The sequence below is a fragment of the Mya arenaria genome, chromosome 1 (genome assembly GCF_026914265.1).
Source record: "Mya arenaria isolate MELC-2E11 chromosome 1, ASM2691426v1".
NCBI classification, from domain to species: domain Eukaryota; kingdom Metazoa; phylum Mollusca; class Bivalvia; order Myida; family Myidae; genus Mya; species Mya arenaria.
Window position 1 is genome coordinate 54,832,531 of NC_069122.1, and position 22,336 is coordinate 54,854,866.

The 22,336-nt window shown below is 34.6% G+C and overlaps 2 protein-coding genes across 2 annotated transcripts; one reads left to right on the forward strand and one right to left on the reverse strand.

The window, feature by feature from the left end:
• The first annotated feature begins 4,404 nt into the window (after positions 1 to 4,404).
• LOC128228726 (uncharacterized) lies at positions 4,405 to 14,138 on the forward strand. The gene is made up of 6 exons (XM_052940202.1): positions 4,405 to 4,477; positions 7,821 to 7,949; positions 8,227 to 8,392; positions 12,136 to 12,265; positions 12,874 to 13,026; positions 13,861 to 14,138. The coding sequence occupies exons 3-6, from the start codon at positions 8,336 to 8,338 to the stop codon at positions 13,935 to 13,937; spliced, it is 417 nt and encodes a 138-aa protein (XP_052796162.1). The 5' UTR covers positions 4,405 to 4,477; positions 7,821 to 7,949; positions 8,227 to 8,335; the 3' UTR covers positions 13,938 to 14,138.
• Positions 14,139 to 14,368: 230 nt separating this feature from the next.
• LOC128228744 (O-methyltransferase MdmC-like) lies at positions 14,369 to 20,535 on the reverse strand. The gene is made up of 6 exons (XM_052940237.1): positions 20,372 to 20,535; positions 18,243 to 18,399; positions 17,652 to 17,861; positions 17,295 to 17,395; positions 15,267 to 15,425; positions 14,369 to 14,741 (listed from the first exon to the last, which is right to left on the reverse strand). Exons 1-6 carry the CDS (start codon positions 20,480 to 20,482, stop codon positions 14,676 to 14,678), a joined length of 804 nt encoding a protein of 267 aa, XP_052796197.1. The 5' UTR covers positions 20,483 to 20,535; the 3' UTR covers positions 14,369 to 14,675.
• Between the last annotated feature and the right edge of the window lie 1,801 nt (positions 20,536 to 22,336).

Sequence of the window (22,336 nt, forward strand, 5' to 3'; positions counted from 1 at the left end):
GAAAGACCATAAAAAGTCACTTTTATCGTGTACAGGCCGAAAAGGTCACTGCTAGCGTAGAAAGATCGTTAAAAAGGTTACTTTTTGCGTGTACATGCCGTAAAAAGTCACTGCTAGTGTAAACATGCCGCAAAACGCAAAAAAGTCACTTCCTACTTGTACAGGACGTTAACAAGTCTCTGTTAGAGAGGACAGCCTGTGATAAAGTCACTGTTAGCGTTAGCACGGGGGATAAAGGGTAGTTTCAAGGACATTATATTATATTACAATACATTATGTTTTGTTTGAAAAGCGATTTGATCAACACGATTTATTATAACTGCAGACAGAAACTTTTATTTCCGTACGATAAGGGTATTTACATTATCGAAGTGAGTGGGGAAGAAAAATGATAAAAATGTTTCACATATTAATTTAAGTTAGCTCTAAGGTACCATCTTTTTCAAGGGTTAAACTTTTATCATTTGCTACATTTTTTTATGTACACTTTGTTGAAATTTTACGAAGGTATAATATGTCGAAGATTTTTTTTAATTTCGAGGTTTTGTTTGGCCGTCATAGTTATTCGACATTTTGAAAATGACTTTTATGACACAATGATTCATACTACCCAATTTAAAATTGCTAAAAGGGGTTGTTTTTACTTCAAAGGTGAAAATAAGTGCAACAATATATCGTTGATTGGATAGTATCATACATATTGGAACCTGAGACCATTTCTTAGCTGGTTTTACTTTCGCTTCAATATGCAAATGCGTTTAGGACAAAAATCGTGTATGTTTCAAACTGTACATACCGAACAGTTACCCTCAAAAGGTACTATGTACAAACATGGCCTAAATAGTGAAAATAATTGTATGACTTTGTGATCCATCCTTTGTCGGACGGCAATAAACAATGTACCGGAACTATTAAGTATTTCAAATCACGGACATGTCCAAATTGAAAACGATAAAACCTAAATCCAATCAAACCTCTGTTGCAGTTAAGGTTAATATTTCCAGGATACAGCCTAAATTACAGTCGATTTGTACATTTATCTATTCAAACATAACAAGATTTATAAATTAAATTGGCAACCTGCAGTTTAACCCCACATATTGCAAGTAATGTCGTGAGAGAATGACAGGGGTTCTACAGACGATAAAAAGTATGTTCAGCTTTCAGGACGGTATATGGTATGTGTATATTTACGGACAAGACATGTTATGTCAAACATTACGGACCGTATTCAAAATGCGGAATATTACGAACGATAAATGGTATGTGAAACTTTACGGACAATATACGGTATGGGATATTTAACGGACAATACATGGTTTGTAAAACGAGACTGAAGGCATACGATGTGTTCAACTTTACGGACAATATAAAGTATGTGATCTGTATGGACGATGCATGGAATGTGGAAATTTACTGATGGTAGACGGTGTGTGGAACTTTTCGGACTGTATATTGCATGTGAAACTTTATCAACGATACATTGTATTTGAAATTTTACGGAAGTTGTACTCTATGGAACATCTTTAGGCCTTTGAATGTCAATTGTAACTTTACGAATGGTATACGGTATGTGAAACATTACGAACGGTAAACGGTATGGGAAATTTTGCGGACAATATACTGTATATGAATCTTTTCAGAAAGATTATGCTATGTGCATCTTTACTGCCGGTATAAGGTAAGGTATGTTTTTGCGGAAAGTATACGATATGTAAAACTTAACAAAAACCACGGTAAACGGTATGTTAAACTTTACGAACTATATACGGTAATCATTAAAGTAATCTTTACGGACTATATACATTGTGTGAAATATGCATGGCATGTGGAACTTTACAGACGGTAATCGGTATCGAAACACTAAATGGACGGTACACGGCATGTGAAAATTTACGTTCGATATTTGGTATGAGCAGCTTTACAAACGAAGATATGTCAAGCTTGCCGGAATATAAACGGTATTTGCAAATTTATGGACGATACATCATATGTTAATCTTTACACACGTAAAACTTAAACTTTAATGACGATACATTGTGTGTGACACTTTACGTAAGATATACAGTATGTAAAACATTACGAACAGTTAACGGTATTCACGATTTTACAAACGGTACTTTACGGACTGTATAAATTATGTGCATCTTGCGTAATATGCAGGCAGTATACTCTAGATGAAAACGTGAAATCTTTATTATGTGTGATACTTTACTTAGGGTATACGGTATGTGAAAAAAATAAATGGACGGTTTACGGTATGTGAAACTTTACGGATGATTTATGGTATGTGCATCCTTATGAACCTTTTGCGTTATGTAAATGTTTACGGACGATATATGGTACGTGCAGCTTTACAGTTGGTATCCGGTATTTGCAAATTTACGAACGATAAAGTATGTGAAACTCTTCGGACGATACACACGTGAGATTGTACAGACGGTGGACGGTATGTTATACTTTTTCGACTGTATACGGTACGTAAAGCTTAACGTATGTTATACTTAATATAATTTTTTGCGCAAGGTATACGGTTTGTAAATGTATACGGACAATATTCAATGTTTGAATCTTAAGAACGGTTTAAAATATGTGCAACTTTACGGACGGTTTACGGTATGTGGAACTTCACGGATGTTGTATGGTTTTTTTTAAACTTTACGGACGCTTTACGGTATGTGAAACACACGGAAATTGGTATTTGAGACCTTTCGGAAGATTAAAGGTATGTCAACGGACGATACATGATAAGTGCACCTTTACAAAGGACGACCGATATGTAGGGTGTTACGGAAAATAGACGGTACATACAATTTAACAGCCGGTATACGTTATGTGCAGCATTACGAGTGATGCATGGTATGCGTTACTTAATGCACAATATACGGTATGGGCAGCTTTACGCATTTTTCACGGAATGTAAAACTTTACGAATGGTACACGATAAATGAAACGGAAGGTCAACGTTTTGTGCAGCTTTACGCATGATACACGGTATGTTAAAATAATGCACGGTAAACGGTTTGTGAAACTTAACGGACAATATACGGTTAAAAGGGCTATCTCACGTATGATAAAATAGCGAAAAAAAAAGAAAATTGTCGAAAACTGACATAAACTTGGCATCGATATGTACAATGCATTGAAACTAACTGAATTTCCACATAGTTTACAATGTACGGTATGTGCATTTTTAATGACAGTGGTTTGTGAAACTTTGCAAACAGTGTACGGGATGGGAATCTTTGAGGTTGATACATGATCTGTGAAACTTCACGGACGATACATGGTATGTGAAAATAAACGTTATGTGAAGCTGTACGGACGATACATGGAATGTGATACTTTACTGACGGTATACGGTGGGGGAAACTTTACGGAGGATATCTAGTATGTAAAACTTTACGGACGATATATTTAAGGGATGATGCATTTTATATAAAACTTTGCGGACGATACATAATAGTACATTAACAAAAGCTATCGACATCGTCAATGGCGGATACCACCATGACACTATCTGAGGTTTCTTTAGCAGGAAAAAGTGTACAATATAAACTATATAAGGTCAACGATAGTGTTAACAGAATAAACGTGACAAAATTGATAATGTATCGATTTCGAAACAAATATTGTGCGAACCTAGTGTACCCGGTCAACACAAATGAGGGATACATGTTGTTCCTCTTTTTATCTGATCTTTTGTCTTTAAAGCAATATTTGATACGGATCTACATTACTACCTGTTAATGCTAATGAACTTAACATGTTCTTAATGCTAACACATTAAATATTTATATTTAAATTATATACTCTTTGTTTTCAGATCAGGCAATATTGGGTGCAGATCTTGGATATATTCGGTCAACGCTGACTCAGCACTTTTCCGATACACGGCATCATATTGCTAATCCAGCCTTCAAAAGTCAACCTTGCCTTTTCATCTACGACGAATTCCAGAAAGGTGGACTGAACACGACGTGCCACAATCTCATCTATCTTGTGGTATTAAGCATCAAGCATATAATGCAAGTCTAGACAAACATATGGCAGCGAGAATAGCACAAGTCTAGTTAACATACTACATACGCAGAAGTATTTCACTATTATGATAATCACAGGCGTCCGGTGTTATATGGTGTAAACATTGCAGAAATGCTTTACTGAGACTTATTTTATTGCATATACGTTGCAGAAATGCTTTACTGAGACTTATTTTATGGTATAAACGTTGCAGAAATGCTTTACTGATAGTTATTTCGAAGTGTGCCCTAGTTTTAGCAATATGAGAAGTACGTTAATTCATGCCGTATTCAAAAACATTCAAACGACGTTTACCTTTTTATCATGATTTCAGGTTTCCATTACCAATATAATAGGGGTATAATAGGGGTGTTGAAAGGCGAACGGTTTGGAACGTATGAGGATGAAATTGTCGGTGTTGGAGCGCACTATGACACCGTAACTATCACAAAAGGTAAGGGTATATACACACTTCTCCAATGTTTTACATACTCCTTCATTTTCCATCCGAATCCTGCGTAACAAATATTGACTTGTCAGTCTGCTTATGCACCAGTCAATTGTAACCACGGACCCCTAGGTCCGGGGAAAAGCGGGAACTTTGACTTCCGGTCCAGCTAAGCCCGGGTAAGAGCCCCGTCCTGCGTGGACAAACTGCTGGTAAAATCCCCGCCAAATGACCCCGCACCACAGGGACTCTAAGTAAGAACCATTCCCGGCCATTTTTGGCACAAAGACAAAACCACCGCATTCACCCGGCACTGCGGGGATCACATGAAAGGTAAAAACACGACCCATTTCCCGGCTATCCCCGGTATACCCCTGGACCAGGGTTACAATTGACTGGTGCATTACAGAAAGATGCATTTTTTAGCACTTCAGGAAACGCGTATAACCCTATGATGTATTTCATAACTTCTGGGTATACCCTATGGTGTTACAATTACTTGTTTACCGCGTACTAAGGATGGGTGTTGATAAAATCTCACTAATTACAGCGGTAACCACGTGCACAAAACACATGCTCGTGTGACTGAAGATATAGGGTATATTTGTTTATTTCAGTGTAAGATCGTATTTTATTTCACGAGTGTCATAGAAAAACATATTTTCACGAGTGGCGAAGCCACGAGTGAAAATGTAGTTTTTTTATGATCACGAGTGAAATTAAATACGATCTTACACTGAAATAAACAAATTTTCTGTTTCTTTTATGCTTATTTTCGAAGTTTTATTTGTTTTTTATTTATTTCTGAATTACCCCCTTTTTGAAAAGGGTGGGCTTTACGCCGCTACCCGTGGAGCGCCCCTCATGCATAATTATAGCTGTCAACTTTTCTACTTTCGGTTTGCTGAGAAATAGTTCTCTGCTATTCATTCTTATAGCTTAATATTCGCTCGATTTTTTCTTGCAAAGCTTTATGAACAGTAAAAAATGAAGTATTATTAGTGCACAAATGTTCCAAAAAATAATGAAAACACTTTATTTTAACCAAATTACTACGCCACTATTAATAGAATGAAAATTTGGAAGGTCAAATGTGTTAGCAAAACAAATGTGGATACTCATTGGATTTTAACCATTCTTCTTAGTTTAAGACTGCATATACGCGTGTTTTTATAGTAAGTTAATATTCAGTCATCTTATTGTCAGAGACCAGTCTGTTTCGCTTTAAAATGTTTGTTTTCCAGAAGAGTAAATGCCACGCTAGTTTGTTGACACATTTTGAGATGTGGGTGGGGTAAAAAATATCGGATCTATCTGTAAATTGTTGTGTGAATTCTCCAGGAAGCTCATTTTACGTACTACAACGGTTAACAGTTCAAAATACATTTGCACGATGCTATAAAATTTTATTTATGTTCGAACAGTTGTTTTTGTCTGTAATTTGTTTGGAATGAAAGCAAATGTTCGAACATTCAACTTCATAGATCAGTAAAATGTTTGATAAACGGGATAACCGGTAATAAACGTTAAGTTGTTAATTTCCAATTATATATTTATTTAAATTTATAAAATATTTCTTTATTTTTTTTAAACATTTTTTGACATAATTTACTGAAGTACAGTGTTCTGTTTTGACCAAGGCAAGTACTGTACATGTAACAACAAAGGATTTTAAAAGTAGTTCTGAAAATTGATATTTTCACTCCTTATTTTGCAGTGAAAATATCAAATTGATATTTTCACTGTTGTTATTTCACTGTTAAAACCCCATATTTCATCGTAAAGCATGAAAGAAAATATTTTATTCTTATGTAAAGTTAAGCGGTCATAGAACACTTAACTTCCCCCAATGTCACACAAATTTCTTAGTTATTTAACAATCTCAATCCCTCATTTGACCAGTTGCGAAAATAACATTATTTAAAATCTAACCATTATTAAAACGCACATTCATATAGATTATTGGGATAAAATAGATGTAGAAAACTACCTAAGACAAATAATTTCAGAACCAAAAACATGTCAGCGTGTTACTGTATTGCTCTGCAAGGTTTTTTTATTTAGAATGTTGATCAATAATGTCTGATATTTCAATAGGGCAAAGACAACGCTCTTAAAAAATGACGTTTCTATAAGGAAAAAAGAGTTGAGATTAAGATTTAAAAAGTGTTTTCGTGATAACGGTGTCATAGAGATTGCATACCTGTCATTAGTATATTTTAAACGACTAACGTATCTCGTTTAAACGATTAACGTTACCCATAAACGACTTCGTAACCCGTTATATCTTTAAAAGTCGTTTTTACAAGATACAAAGTATCACGTATATCAACTCCATGCCGTGCATGTCATTATGTTAAACTACAAATACCGTTAGATTTCTTTCGGTCTAATATATATACTTATTACATACACGTACTAAGTAACCCGTCAAAACTTTAAAAGTCTTTTTTACAAGATACAAAATAGCACATATATCAACTCTATGCCGAACAAGTCATTATGTTTAACTGCAAATACCGTTGGTATTTATTCAGTCTAATACATATACTAAATACATATACGTACTAGTTAACCCGTTAAAACTTTAAAAGTCTTTTTGTTTTTACAAGATACAAAATAACACGTTTATCACCACTATGCTGAACAAGTCATTATGTTTAACTGCAAATACCGTTTTTATTTATTCAGTATAATACATATACTTATTACGTATACGTACCAACTTAACGGAAACTAAATATATGTATATGGTAATACATAACTCGACATTGGGCATAAGTTTTCATTTCTTACATTAGCAATGCAATAATCTAAGAACGACGTACACATTGAATGTCACTGTATACGACTGGAATAAATACGGCTAGGTATGAGGATGTCTCACAAATTGCTCGCAAACATCAACAAACGAAATGTTAAATAGTTAACAATGTAGTTACCATCCTTCCGTTGAAGGCAATAAGGGCATACGCGTTGAACGACTCCAGAAACAATTATACACACCTTTAAACATAATATTTAAAAAAAAACAGTGAAACATTTGTTGCAATATGTATGTGATAAAATAATTAGTGATTAAGCTTAACTTAATATAACTTTAAAAGATAAACTCCATATTGAATCCCCAGTTCTGTTTGAAAATGAAAAAAATAACATAAAAGATATGGCCTTGTACCAAATACATTCAACAACTGAGCCAAAAATATGATGATCTTGTAGTATGGTTGGCGGGTGGGTGACTTAACATTTGTTTTTCCATTGCTCTCATTTAAATGAACTTGGAAGGCAACACAATAAGCTTACCCAACATAATGGAGAAAACAAATGTCTTTTCCTAATTTTGAAGGGGTTGACGACAATGGGTCCGGTGTAACGGCAATGTTGGAGTCTCTCAGACAAATCGCTGCGGGCAACAAAGGTGGCAAACGCCGCAAGAATACCATCATCTACATGGCATTCGACTACTCGGATTACAGTAAATGCCTAATATATTCTTAGTTAAAACCAATTAATGACTTTTCGATCATTTCCAGGTGATTTGCAAATAGTTCACACAATGAGAAGCTAGTAACGAGTTATACAATATGAGTTAATACACTAAAGTACCGTGGCGATGACCAATAACTGCGTTTTGTCAGACCTTTTCTTACCTTCCTATGTACGGGTTAACAAAAATAACACTGCATGTTTCAGTTACGCACAACTTTATATAAGCTGTTTATAAGTAAGTTTTATTTTCTTGATTTTCACAGGGCTCACCGGCAGCCGTTTTGCAATTTCACAATGGTTTATGCCCTGGTTAACGCGAAACTATGGGCAACATGTGGAGTCACTCAAGCCAAATGGAATTATCGTTCTTGAATGAACTATAATTATTCTGCAGGATCACAGATGATCCCACAGGAGTATGTGCAGAACGTGAGACTGAATTTGTTATTATAATTAGTATGACCGGTAGAAGCGACATTAGTTACAACGCACTGATATGTTAAAACATGTTTGACTTGAAACTTGAAACTCTTTATTTGCTTAATCGCCTATCGCCTATTTCTACATATAAATACATATTCAATGGCGTTGTACAATAATGAATTAGAGTATAATCAAAGCAATACAGCAATACAGCAATACAGACACAATTAAAAAAGTAATCAATGAATATAATCATGAATATAAGCACACATTTCATTACATACATAGTTAAATGCATAGTATATAAATGATGTACAACATGTATATACATAATGGGTGTTCACCAACGTATAAACAGACAACAGCACATCAATACATTGGTAAATAGTGAAAGGGTATACGTTTTAGAATAATGCATAATAATCTCTGGAAAGGTGAGTTTTCAAATGTTTCTTCAAGATGTTCATTGACTCACTTTGTCTTAGGTTTAGAGGCAGTTCATTCCCAAGCTTAGGCCCAATATAACTAAAACCTGTTACTGAAGGTCTTTTTCTTAGTAAAAGGCACAATGTAACATCCGATGATTCCGAGGATCGTTGTGTGCGTTTTGAATCTTTAATAGACAAAAGTTAAATAAGGTATTGAAAAAAACATCTGTACATATAAGTGAGGAATTATTTCTTGCCTTTATGGGTAACCAGTGCTGATCATATAACTCCTGTTTTGAACTATCACATCTAAAGCGGTTGAAAACAAGTTTAGCACACATATTCTGGATACTTTGTAATTTACGTTGTTCACACTGAGTGACACCATACAGAACTGATTAACAATAATTCAAGTGAGAAATTACTAATGGCAGAACAAAGACCTCAGTTGCTACTTTGATAAGAAATTTACGGATATTTTTTATCTTGAAATAGTTCAACATAGCAGTTTTACACTTTCTTTTAATATGCTCATTGAAATTAAGTGTGGCATTCAGAAAAGCTCCCAAAAATCTGATATAATTCTGCAGTTTCATGTTATCACCGCATATTTCAATTTCTTTAGTGTTGCACTTATTCAACTGCGGGCGACTACCAAACAATATAAATTCTGTTTTGGATGCATTCATTTTTAGTTTGCTATTGTTCATTCAGTCGTTTATGACAAATGCACAACCTTGCAGTTCTTGAATTGCAGTCCCTTCTGCCATTGCTGTTGGTTGGAAACGTACGTTCACTGTCTGGTCGTCCGCAAACCCAAACACGGAAATGGACGGAGGCACAATGTCAAATAGAGTTCCATCATAGGTCAAATAGAGCTAAGGACCTAAACAACTTCCTTGCGGGACACTACATGTCAGATGGCGCTGAGATGAAGATATTTGATTCACATTCACGCGACAGCCACATGGTCGCAGGTACGAATTCACCCATTCCAGCGCTGATACACAAATACTATACGGATCTGTCAATACGTCGACGAGCATGTCGTGGTCAACCGTGTCGAACGCCGCACTAAGGTCTATAGCTATTAGTGCCGTAGCCTCATGATTTTCCATCCGATCAAGCAAACTATTCACAGGCCGGAGTAAAGCGGACTCGCACGAGTGAAACTGTCTATAAGCAGATATGCTGTTTTAGTCTTTAAAGTGCCGCTTTAACAATTAATATGACAAAAAATACAAATTGCTTACAGGGCAATAATTACCAAATTTAAGTTCAGGGCCAGACTTCTTAAAAGTGGTCTAACAATCGCCTGTTTTCATTTTGCTGGAAACACTCCTTGTGTCAAGGAAAGGTTCACAAGCCTAGTGATTGAAGGCAACAGCTCGTTCAGAAATGACTTTAACACGTCGAATTTTGATGATTTTGTTTGTAATTTATTTATTAGGTTTCTAATTTGCTCCTCTGAAAGTTCCTCAAAACTTTCATCCGCTAGCACATTTTTCACTGCTGGGTTAAAATTGTCTTCAAAAATTCTCGTATGTTTTCGATTTCGTCCATTAAATAGTCAGCAAACTCATCAGCTAGATTGCTTCCGTCCTCCACAGTTGGCATAGGGTTCTCAGACTTGCTTCTGGTTAAGTCTTTTACAAACTGGTAGAGTTTCTTTGAATCTCCACTGGACTCGAGTACTTTCTGACTTAGAATTATCTCTTTGTCACGTCTTAAAGCACAGTGATATTTATTTAGTGCTGATTTGAAACTTTCATAGTCTTTTGGCTGGCGATATTTTCTACACAATTTCTCAGAGCTACGCATCAGTAGTTTCGTAGAATGGATATCCTCACTAAACCAGGGTTTCGGTGCTCTACAGATTTGTTTTTTTTCTTTCACGGGAGCGTGTTTGTCAAGAACTATGATAATTTTATCTTCAAATTGCTCTACACACAGATCGACAAATGTTCAACTAATGAATATCTCAGCAAGATCATTAGCAAACTTAAACTCATCCATGTTTTTAAAATTCCGCAATACAACAGATTTGCTGACAAATATTTTCCTTTCTCACGAAAGAAACAGTTTTAACAGCACAATGTTATGACAGGAAAGGATGCCATTTGCGACTTCGGTGATCACTATGTCAAGACTATGACCGTGGACGAGGCTTGGGAAATTCACGTGCAGCACCCACCCAATAATGAAATGCTTAGTTCTGCTATAGCGCTACTGTCATCATGGATATGTAGGTTAAAATCACCCATTGACATGAGGTTAGAATACTTTGGAACCAAATCCTCTACAAACTTGAGAAAGTCCGACACAAACAGGTTAGGTTTTGCCAATGAATGCGGTCTATACATTCCAACACAGTGCATGGTATTTATTTGTTTTAAAAAGTTACCATACTGCGAACTCAAAGTTTGTGTCACACCAGCTGACACTCTACACATGTTAATACCACTTCGGCATGTCAGAGCAACAACGCCGCAAACCCTGTTTTTACGATTTGAGACGCTGGTGTTGAATCTATTTTGATTAAAATCCGAACATTCAAATTGCTGTTGGTTCTGGACCGAAAACCAGGTTTCTGTTAATATTGCAAAGTCAATATTTTCTTCGCGGAGCAATTGTACAACAAACACATCTTTCCTTATTAATGATCGGCAATTTAAAGTCATACAGATAACATTCTCTTTAACACTGCCGAGGGTGTTTTGGATACACAAGATTAGTTAGTTTCGCTCCAGATGGTTTCCTAGTCCTGGGGCGACCTGATATTTTCCTTCTAAAGTTCAATATCCCAAGACTTTTTACGCTAGTCAATGCAACCTGATCAGGTATGACCCATTATCTGAGCACTAACCGAAACCTCATCAATTGATCAACACTATACTTTGTTACTGTAAACATGTGATTCGGATTATCCATTCTGATCACTGAGATGGAGTTCACCAAAATTAGGTCACCAAGAATTCCTTTGTTAAATATTGATTGTTTCAAAAGCACGAAAGCAATGATAACTACAATAATTAAACTGATCTGCATTATGGGTATATATTAATTAGACTTTCTGCAAAAATCACGTTTCTGTGAATAGTAGAAGTCACTTAATATCCAGTTTTATTGAGGGCATCAAAATAAGCAGCATAACACCGGGCGCACAACTAAAACTCAATTTAGTTACTGAGTAAAATCCAGACAAAAAGCATTCACCTTATTTAAGCAAAATTGATATTAAAAACTATTTTTGCATTTTCAAGAATTTAACTTTGATTTTTGACAATAAAATTAATGACTAATTTCTGCGAACTCTTTTAGTTCCAGGATTATTTTCCAGAAACTTATTCGAGTATCAAGTCAAACCAGTTCAGGGGAGATTTTCTAGCAACTATCTTCAGGCAGAATCGTGATGGACATCTTGCGTCTACTTTCAACAGCGAGTGGCTTGGTAAGTTCGGAAGTTTTGCATTTGATGCCACCCATTCAGCAGAGCATTCATATGCCACATATCCCGTTCATTGGAGTGGTACTGATTGGGTCAGTTCTGGGTTCTCTACGATGTTGATATATTTGTGTAATTTTTTAATTTAATTTAACACGTTTGTATAGATTTGTATGGCAATTGACGACAGTATAAATGTGAAGAAAATAGTGATTTTGCCCAAACTACCTTATTTTACCGAACAGTTCCTTAGTTAAAAAATGATATTTAAATTCTAGCTATTTTTTGATCTTATAATATTTTTTAATATATTATAGTAAGACCCATAACTCTAGCTTAAGTAACTATTGATTTATGTCCATTTTGCCACTACAAAATGTATAAATAAAACAGACGAGGGTTGGCGTTCGATAAGAAGTGCTCCAGTTTTTAGAATCTTATTGAAAAACATAACCTCTTCACTTAATATGCAAATTAATGATGTAATTAGTCGTTCACCAGTCACTATTTTTAAAGCGCTATGACAAGAGACATTGTTATTTTACTATTGTATTCGACAAGTCTGTTGAAAAAGAAATTCAAAATTTTCTGATTTCTATTTTTTATGTCAAAAGGCGAATCCCAACCTGAATTCGAAATAGAGAAGTTTGGGATTCCTTCCCGGGGTGTGAATGACGACATTTGGGAAGCATTTGGCAACTTCTGCCGTAGTGATCAACTTAACTTCTGGAAAACAATCATACCAGCTATCTTAATCACGGACTCTGGTAAGTCTCTATTGTTCCTCTTTATGTTCTTATCTCTTTGAAATCTCGTATGAAAATCGGAATGTGGTAGTAGTGTAAAACAACAAAGTTGTTTCTTTATTTTTTGTCTTAAATAGTAGATTCTTGATTATGCTATGGTCAGTAGGTCAACAAGTTCAAAGCAGCTCTTAGGAGGAGCTCATCTACTTGACTTTTCTTCTTTATTGAAAAAATAACGGGTTTGCACACGATGGTTCCTCTACCTTATATTTGAAAAGCTATCTATAGCACAAGTGTACAATTTGAGACTAATATTTGTAGAACAAATTATATCACGAGTAAGACCGAAAATGATTAGTGTTTTTGTTCGGTGTGAATGCGTGCCAAATTGCAAGATCAAGTTGAAACTCATAGCATTGTTAGTTCAGCAGTGTGCATAAAATATCAATGACATTGAAAACACCTTTATTCCCTCTTTATTTGATCCAGCTAATTTTCGCGGTCAGATGCAACAGTGCTACCACAATGCCTGTGATAACTTGGCCAACATACTCACCAATAACAATGTGCAATTCCTCGGCAAAACTGCGGATACCATTGCCGCCACTCTAAACAAACTGTCAAGATTCTATTGAGTGTTACAACTTCAACTTCATTAACTAACCATTTTAAAACGAGCTAATGTCACAACTCTTGATGAACTGTCCAATGCTTACAATGAATGTATGACCAATAGTGTTTTTATTGTACGGGCAGTGTTAGTTTAAGCAAATGCATTTATCTGAAAACAAGCTACATAACAAAACTGTATTATATTCTAATTGTTTCAAAATACTTGTTGTTTGATTATTTCAGGCACTAGTGGAGCATCCACTGTTGGTGACTTCAATTTCATTTTGTGGCTTTCGATTGGATTTATTATGATGCTTTGAATTTAAGTATGTGAATATGCGAAAACAATCTGATTCTGTTGCATATGCCACATGTTGAATATACGAACGGAACGACGATCGGAACTTTCCTTACAGTCTGGCTTAATTTTGTATCTATTTCATTCAATAAATATGTGTTCCTTGCCTTTATTAAATTGATACAGAACCAATCAATGTTAATCTTGCATTAAGTAAAGAAAATTAAAAGATCACGAAACGAAATACATGCACTTTGGTTATTTTGGGGTATCATTTCGACGTTTTGGCAATCGAAGTTTTGAACCTATAAACCGTGTAAAGGATTATGAGTGAAATAGGAAAGGATAGGTCATTTCGAATGCAATTCTCAGCTTAACAAATAATAGATATATTCGGGAATTTTTCCTTTAGCGTGTCATTAATTGAATCAACGTTACTATAAAAGGCATATATTCATAATTCGAACACTTTATTTCTATTTCTAGCGATCGTCTAAATCAATCTTAACAAATACGTCAGTTTTTATTGACAACAAAAACGTGTAAATATAAAATTGTTGACATTGTTATTCACATAATTATATTTATTTGCTTTGAATTTTCATTAAACGTGATTACACTTTGAGTTTGATTTTCAGGCTATTTAGACGTCCTCAATTATTCTCAAACTTCAGAACTGGGCTCCACACAAATAATTCAAACACCCTATATTGTTCTGTTTAAACTCATTCTGTTTGTCCTTAAGACTCTGAAACTATCCCTAGCTCACAAACATGTCTGCCATTCTTCGAACGACCAGCGCTCCATCCCGTATTGGAACCAGAACCTGCGAATAGAATATACACACATAAGCAAGTGCCTTCAGCCGTCTGCTGTTCACTAGAGTCGAAAAGAGGCATGACTCGACCGTTACTGAAGCAAATGTTTCAATTATGAGCATGATAAGTGCTGTTGCACTACGATAACGCCGACGACACCATGGCTACGACAATACTTCGATATTTTTATTCAGAAAACAGAAGAGCTAAAAACAATCGAAGGCAAAACCTGGCACGACCTGCATATTAATTTAACATTAGTTAAAACGTACTTTACTATGAAGCATATTAAAAAGTCCTAAGTCATAAATGGAAAAATAAGTAAATACGAATAATCTCGTTTTCATAGTTGATGATGATATAATCTGTACATGTCTACCGTCAACACCATTTTCATCGCAATTACCATCATCTAATCATGTTCAACTGAGTGTTTTTTTGTTCAAGAATAGAAATGCGTTAAGTATCAGAATCAATGTGAATGATAGTACCGATTGTACTAAATGAAGGATAAATGGAACAAACAGCAGCACCTTGAATAGGTCAGCCCTACTGTTGATGTACTCATTAGTCATCCTAATTGCCAGGCCGTTTTCATTGGTTGATTCCGGTTGGTAGGCTTGACCATGCAGAAACGCGTTATCAAGAACAACTGTTCCTCCAGGTGTTAACATATCCCTGTCCACAACTGTCTGAAATGATGACTTCGTTAATTTACAATAAGTATGGCTCGGTCGACATGACTGTCTATACACATATGCATTGTCAAGGACTACGATTCCAACTTGTGCTAAAATAAACTTATCGACAACTGTTCGAAATAACAACATTGAAAATGAATATGAATAATAAGTTGATTACGGACGTGCAACTAAAGGCATGACTATCCAAGCTACATTTGCTTCAGATATATTTTCACTAAAAAGTAACTAAACCAAGAAAATTCAGAGTTTTAAATCTACTACTTTTCTTCAACATTTTTGTTATCTAGCAAGTTTATTTTTTACGTCAAAATGTCATAAACATTGAATGCATCAGTAAGGTACATGAACATGAAGCACATAGGTTAAAAGATACACCCCTTGCTGTTGAACTTTTGAGTGTTGTACTTAGTCTAGAACAATTTACCGTAGTCTCTAATAGCAACCTTGTGACGGCCTTTGTGACGGCACATTATAATGGTATAATCAAACATATATATTTCAAAAGAAAAAGCGTGCATAAAAATACAGAAACAATCTGAGATATGTTTCGTACTTTAGCCTTAAAACCGCATGGACCTTGGTCCTTGAATAATCCATGGAATATGTCAATTTAAAGTACGTGATCACTTAAGTTATTACCATACGAATATTCATCATGAAGTCGAATGTAATATTAAAACTGAATTTGCAATATAGGACGCCATCTTGGTTTCTCAGTACATGTGTCGGCAATGGAAGCCGTCAGTTCCATATTCTTAAGGCTTTGCTTAACATTTGAGTATATCTGATTGTTTGTTCTACTTTATTTTTCAAAAATGCACTAACTGTTACTCCACGTTTTATGCATATAAAGCCCGTATTAGGAAATATCAATTGACATATAAGTGGTATATATTTTTTAAATTACCTTAACAGTGAGCAAATTAAATGTAACACACATTGTCACAAAATTATTTGAAGTAACAATGTATATAAAGTTAATCATTATAATACTAAATACAATTTAAACTCAGGATAAGGTGGTGGTAAGTACTTTGCTGGTTTATCATACCATATCATACTTGTGCTGACCTCTTTTGAATTATTCGGATAGGAATTGATTAAATGATATAGAACTATGCTATATTAATGGAATATTGAAATGGTTCGCACATAAGTTTAACATTTTTAAGTAAATACAAAATCACATTCCGACCTTGAAAGCTTGGCATATGTTCAAAACTAATTGCAAACATTAAACTAAATTTATTTGTGTTAAATACTTATACAGAAATTGGTCATGGGCTCAGTAAACGGCGTTCATTTTAAATGTTATATCGGTTACCATGGTAACCTGCATGATGCCAGCCCTTCATTCTCGCTAAAAAAGAACTCAAGTCTAAACCCCAACAAAGCTATACCAAGAAACGCTCTGGACCAACAAAATGCACACAACACAAATTCAACTAGGGACTAGACTTATCACTTGACAGTGAAAACCGATTTTATGAGATAATGATTCGTGGATTCTGGTTTGCAGAAAGTCAAGCAGGAAGGTTCCTCCAGTTAGTATGCAGTTCAGCACACACAGGGCGTATAAAGAGCTTTTCTAGAAGTCCACAAAAAATGTCTAACATAAGCAGAAACATCTTTTTAAAAGAGTTTTCTCAAATAAGTCCACGTGGCCTAAAGTGTTCATTAAAGATGGATTTTGCCTATGCCCCTAAAGAACGCCACCAAAAGTCAGGTAAAACTATGAAGTGGGCTTTTGTAAAGCACCGCCTGAAAACAAGTGGCTTAAAGCGCTCATATTTGATACATGATGTGCAAGTTTTAATCTAAATATTAAATATGCATGTATATGGACGAACACAGTACCTTGAAGTAGTCAATGTACCCCTTTTTATCAGCATCAATGAAAACGACGTCGAACTGCTGTTGCTCATCAGCTAGCGCTTCCAACGTGTCTTTTGCTGGGCCTAATACATGTAATTCACAACAGATCGTTTAAAACATTTGCAAAAAGATTTGAACAAATGTAATAGAGACTTTTTATTTCGATTTAATATGAGGAAATACATCTCTCAAAACAATAAATCATAAAATGCTGTAAAAATATATAAAAGGTACGGGAATCAGTACATACAATACACCAGTGAAATATCAATTTAATAAAGCAGGAAATCGACTAAATTCAAAAAAGAAAACTATACAGACAAAAGCTATTCGACATACCAACTTTAACGTTAATTTTCTTCCCATGTGGTGATTTTTCGAAAAACGATTTTGCAAGCGTCTCCAAAAATGGATCGATTTCGCACGTGACCACTTCGCCATTTTCCGGAAGTACCTCTGCACATGCCAAAGCCGCATATCCGGTAAACATGCCAACTTCAAGAACACGCTTCGCTTTGGACATGCTCACAATGCTTTGTAGAAATAACCCTAAAAAATCACATTGATAAAATGTTGAAGAATACAAATTTTAAGTTAAACAGCCACTTGTTTTTCCTTCCTTATCGCAAATTCAGAAAGAAAACCCCCAGACATTTTACTCTGAATAACTAAATATTTGGATATCTTTTACCTAATTACATAAAACACTCCCTAAATAACAACATTTACCGCTTATTTTTACATTTAGTCCATCGTGGGTTGTTTCTCAAATACTGTCTTAGGAATTATATATGATGTGATTGAGGTTAAACGCCAGTTTAAAGTGAAACATAATCGACCTCGACTTGATAGATTCCAGTAACGACACACTGGATTTGAGCACGGTTTACAGATAAATAATGATACAAAACCCATCCATGACAATCATACCTTCCAGACTCCCCGACATCATACGCGGGCTAAGGTTCCATACAGTTTTCCCCTCCTCGTACGCCTGCTTGAAGGGATAGGTCAGTGTGCTTGATTGAAGTGTCGCAAGAGCTTCACTTGGTTTAGAGCTAACATCGTCACAGTACTTTTCTCGGGCCTGCAGAGTGACATATGCAAATAACTAATATCGAATAGGGCATTTAATGTACAAATTTGTAATATTTATGTCGCCCTGACAAATAACTAACACTACCAATACCTACAATTAATGCATGCATTAATCAACATGACTATGTATACATGACAAAAACCAACGTATCATAGACAACATGCAACCATTTACCCTACCATGTCTACTTGCAACCATTTAAAACTTCCATGCCTACTTGCAAAACAATACACATAACCATGTTGGCGGGAAATAATGAACACTTCAAAGTATATTTGAATACTGCTGCCATGGCAAGTAATCAACACTATAACCCCTACTTGCAGACGATTAACAATACCTTATTTCTGTACCATAAATAACTCAACAATGTCTACTTTCAAACATTCAACACTGCAATATCTACGTGTTAGCATAAAACGTTACAATGCCTACTTGTGAACAAGTTAGAATAATATTTCTACAAGCAAATAAAACACAAATATTTCACCTTGCGAGCTATCATGTTACTATATCTACTTGCAAACAACAAGCCTTCAATAATTATTTTCATATACTGGTTATCAAATATTCAATGTTTACAGACAAATGGTGAACACCTCACTTTATATTATCTTTCGTTCTTATCCTTTTCTCTGGATGTGTTTGTCTGTATACTATGTATGTTAACGCTGGTGAATAAATAATGTTTAAATTAAAACAAATAAAAAATACCATTAACAAGTTTACAACGCTTCTGTGCGAACTTTTAAGCAGTGATATAAAAGCAACGTAAATGTCATTTGGCCTTAGTTTATTAAACAGTGATAACGAGTTTAAAGTACTCGTAACCTATTATGGTATCAGTGAATCATATATCTGTACACTGATAAACTTGATCTTGACCTAACCAAAGCAGACATTTTTAAAAAGACATAATTTCTAAATCTGTTTATCTAGACTTATTTTGTTCTTAACTGTTTTTCATAAACAGCAATACTACCTATCGATATTATCATACACAGCTCACAAACAACTTTTTAGAATTTACAAGGCCAATATTATTGTAGGAAAATTTAATAAGTAAAGGTACTTTGTATCTAAATGGAAACTTTTGAAGAGTGATCAAATGACCTATGTGGGAAAGTTTGGCGATAACTAATCATTTTGACGTGTCTGCTTTCTTTCTTTATACAATTTTGGATCTTTTCGAACCAGTTATTGCGATAAAATACGTGTTTTAATGAAACGCGCCAATTTATTACTATGAATAATCTTTATATTTGTATAACCTAGTGTAGTGTGTTCGATCCTTATGCACGTCTGTTACATGAATAATTTTTGAGGTTTGTTTCGTTGATTGTATTAAGAGTAATAAAGGCAATATATATGTTTGATTAAACTGTATACGTATTAACATATTTGCCCAGCCGCAAAAATAAACAACACAAAACGCGGTTGTTGTAGACGAGATACTCACCTTTATATTTATGGACAAAATATTAGCAGTATAAGTTTTTATGCAATTATTTTCGTTTTTAAACTGATTATAAGATAATTAGATAGAGGCCACGATCGCCAAATGCAACCATCGCCCTCAAGAGAAATGTTCATAGAAACTTATATCCTAGCTTTAATCGCCATACAATAATCTGATGCATACATGTCATGATTAGGGTCATTTTATAGTATACACTCGAATACATAAGGGTAGTATGTGTTTGTTGTTGTACTTTTTATCTAAGTTATCCAGTTATCCTGCTAGTTATATCAAGTCATTATGTCCGATTAAAATGCGCTTTTTAATGAAATATATACCAAGCTTCAGAAGTACTTAATTTTGCTTACGTTGACAAATAGGTCAACATATAAATACCAAAAAATAAACCTTAACTTAAAAACACCTACATCTGAATTATTCTTTTTAATTACTTTTCAATACAGATAATAATCTAAAAAGCATATATGACATTTACTATACCATTAGCAAGCTGAGAGCTTTTTCGATCTTCCCTTTAACCTCAGGATCTACTTCCTTTTCATCACACAATTTCGCAGCATCATTTAACTCCTGAAAAGCAGGTTCGTACATATTTAATTCAAGTTAATAAGATGGTGAAACTAACAAGCCTGCTACAAACAAAGTCTTTCGCTTTATAGACTAATTTGCTTGAGATAGACGCTAAGCTACTTAGGCCTAATAAATACAGTTGGTTGCGGTTACCCGACTCAACCTTCATAACGCGCACAGTATCTACCGTTTTTTTATATTCAGTTGGATTTATTAAAAAGTCATTCTGTTGTGTACGTGTTCGGATATTTTAAAACCTTCAAATTTTTATACTGAATATAACTTGAACACCATTATCAAATGATGACTACTACCTACTTATATAAAGCCTTTTGAAAAATTATACCTATCCGACTTGTTTTTTAAAAATGATGTAACCCTAACCAAACCTTGTTTTGCCTTATGCTAGTAATAATTATCTACATAGATAAGCAGAGACTGCATACAAAAAAAACGTTTGCTTTTTCATTTATACAAAATCAATTACATATTTTACTCTTGGTATAAACTACTAAGCAGAAAGATTAAACAAACATTCATCACTGGTTACAAAATAAAAGTGAATGCTTATTGTGTGTTATTGTGGAAAATTATTCAACTTCAAGAACGCAAATACTATCAAGACTTCCGATTTACACACGAGGACCATTCACAAATGCCCACTGCATTTAGAAAAATAACGTATGTAAATATATCAGAGAAAACTTCAGAACATTTATACATTTTTTTATGCATTGCTTTTCTTGATAATATATTAAAAACAAAATGCTAACGTCGTATTCATCTTGTTTAAAAACAAATTTTGGGCTTTAGATTCAACACCACCAACAACAACATCGCCATACGCGTGTTCTTCTTTTCTATAGAAGATTTTCACTACAGTTTAAAGAAACTTTTACAAAATAACGTTGGAAAACAATAACAACCAAAGTCTGCCGCCATAACAGTATTCGTGCCTGGGTACTGAAGGTGTGCTGTCGCGGACCAGATCCATTCAACCAACGAACACAGCTACACTAAGAGAGTTTTAAAGAAACTATGAACAATGTAACTTGAATTTGTTTTCTGATGATAATAAATTTGGAATATTCTTTTATTTTTATTTTGGACAGCCTTATTCAACGAGTATTTATTTGTTTATGCTTAAAATATACACAGTCAACTCACTAGAGCATAGAATTACCCCTCATTTATTTTGAATGGCCTTAAGCAGGACATAACAGTTATGTCTGCGCTTGTTTAAGATTAGTCATATATGAGTCCCATCCCTTATGAGTCGATAAGTATCTTTGTACAGCATATCAATGGATAACATGAGGGGAGTTTAATCATTTATAAGAGCTCAAGGTTTAATCAGAAGTTGTTTCCCGTAAGATATATTTTGAATATCAATATCACTTCAATGTCGTAGCAACAGCTGGGATATATTTGGCATTTTCATTAAAGCTGTTTAAGTTACGTTTTCGAAAGCGAAGAAGTAGGTCACACTTTTCCCTTGTTTATTGACGATCATGTTTTAGCATTTACACTCCAATGTCAACTTTATCATTAGCTTTAAATTATTGTATGTAGTAGTTTCTACAGGGATTTACATGACAACTATTTTCATTTTCAGTTGCATCAAGTCATTGAACAGCTACTTATCAAAATATGATGACCACTTGTCACATATCCCTACATATATTTAATGTCTGAGGTCAAAGCATGCTTTAGGAAGTCGCTTACACATATTTTCAGTCCAATGCAAAGGCAAATGTTGGCATTGTTTTCTAGTTGACAGATGTAAATAATCTTGGGCGTTGGTTCATTGAGATATTGTATATAATGGAAAAGAAATAAACCATTATTCTTTCAAAATATAATTTATATTTGTAT

Excerpts from the sequence above, each read along its gene's own strand:
- LOC128228726 (XM_052940202.1), top strand. The coding sequence starts at position 8,336 with ATGAACTATAATTATTCTGCAGGATCACAGATGATCCCACAGGAGTAT. Across the intron at positions 12,266-12,873 it reads TTTCAACAGCGAGTGGCTTG|GCGAATCCCAACCTGAATTC; the intron begins GTAAGTTCGGAA and ends TTATGTCAAAAG. Across the intron at positions 13,027-13,860 it reads TATCTTAATCACGGACTCTG|GCACTAGTGGAGCATCCACT; the intron begins GTAAGTCTCTAT and ends TGATTATTTCAG.
- LOC128228744 (XM_052940237.1), bottom strand. The coding sequence starts at position 20,482 with ATGTACGAACCTGCTTTTCAGGAGTTAAATGATGCTGCGAAATTGTGT. Across the intron at positions 18,400-20,371 it reads AAGCTCTCAGCTTGCTAATG|GCCCGAGAAAAGTACTGTGA; the intron begins GTATAGTAAATG and ends GTCACTCTGCAG. Across the intron at positions 15,426-17,294 it reads GGTACATTGACTACTTCAAG|ACAGTTGTGGACAGGGATAT; the intron begins GTACTGTGTTCG and ends TCATCATTTCAG.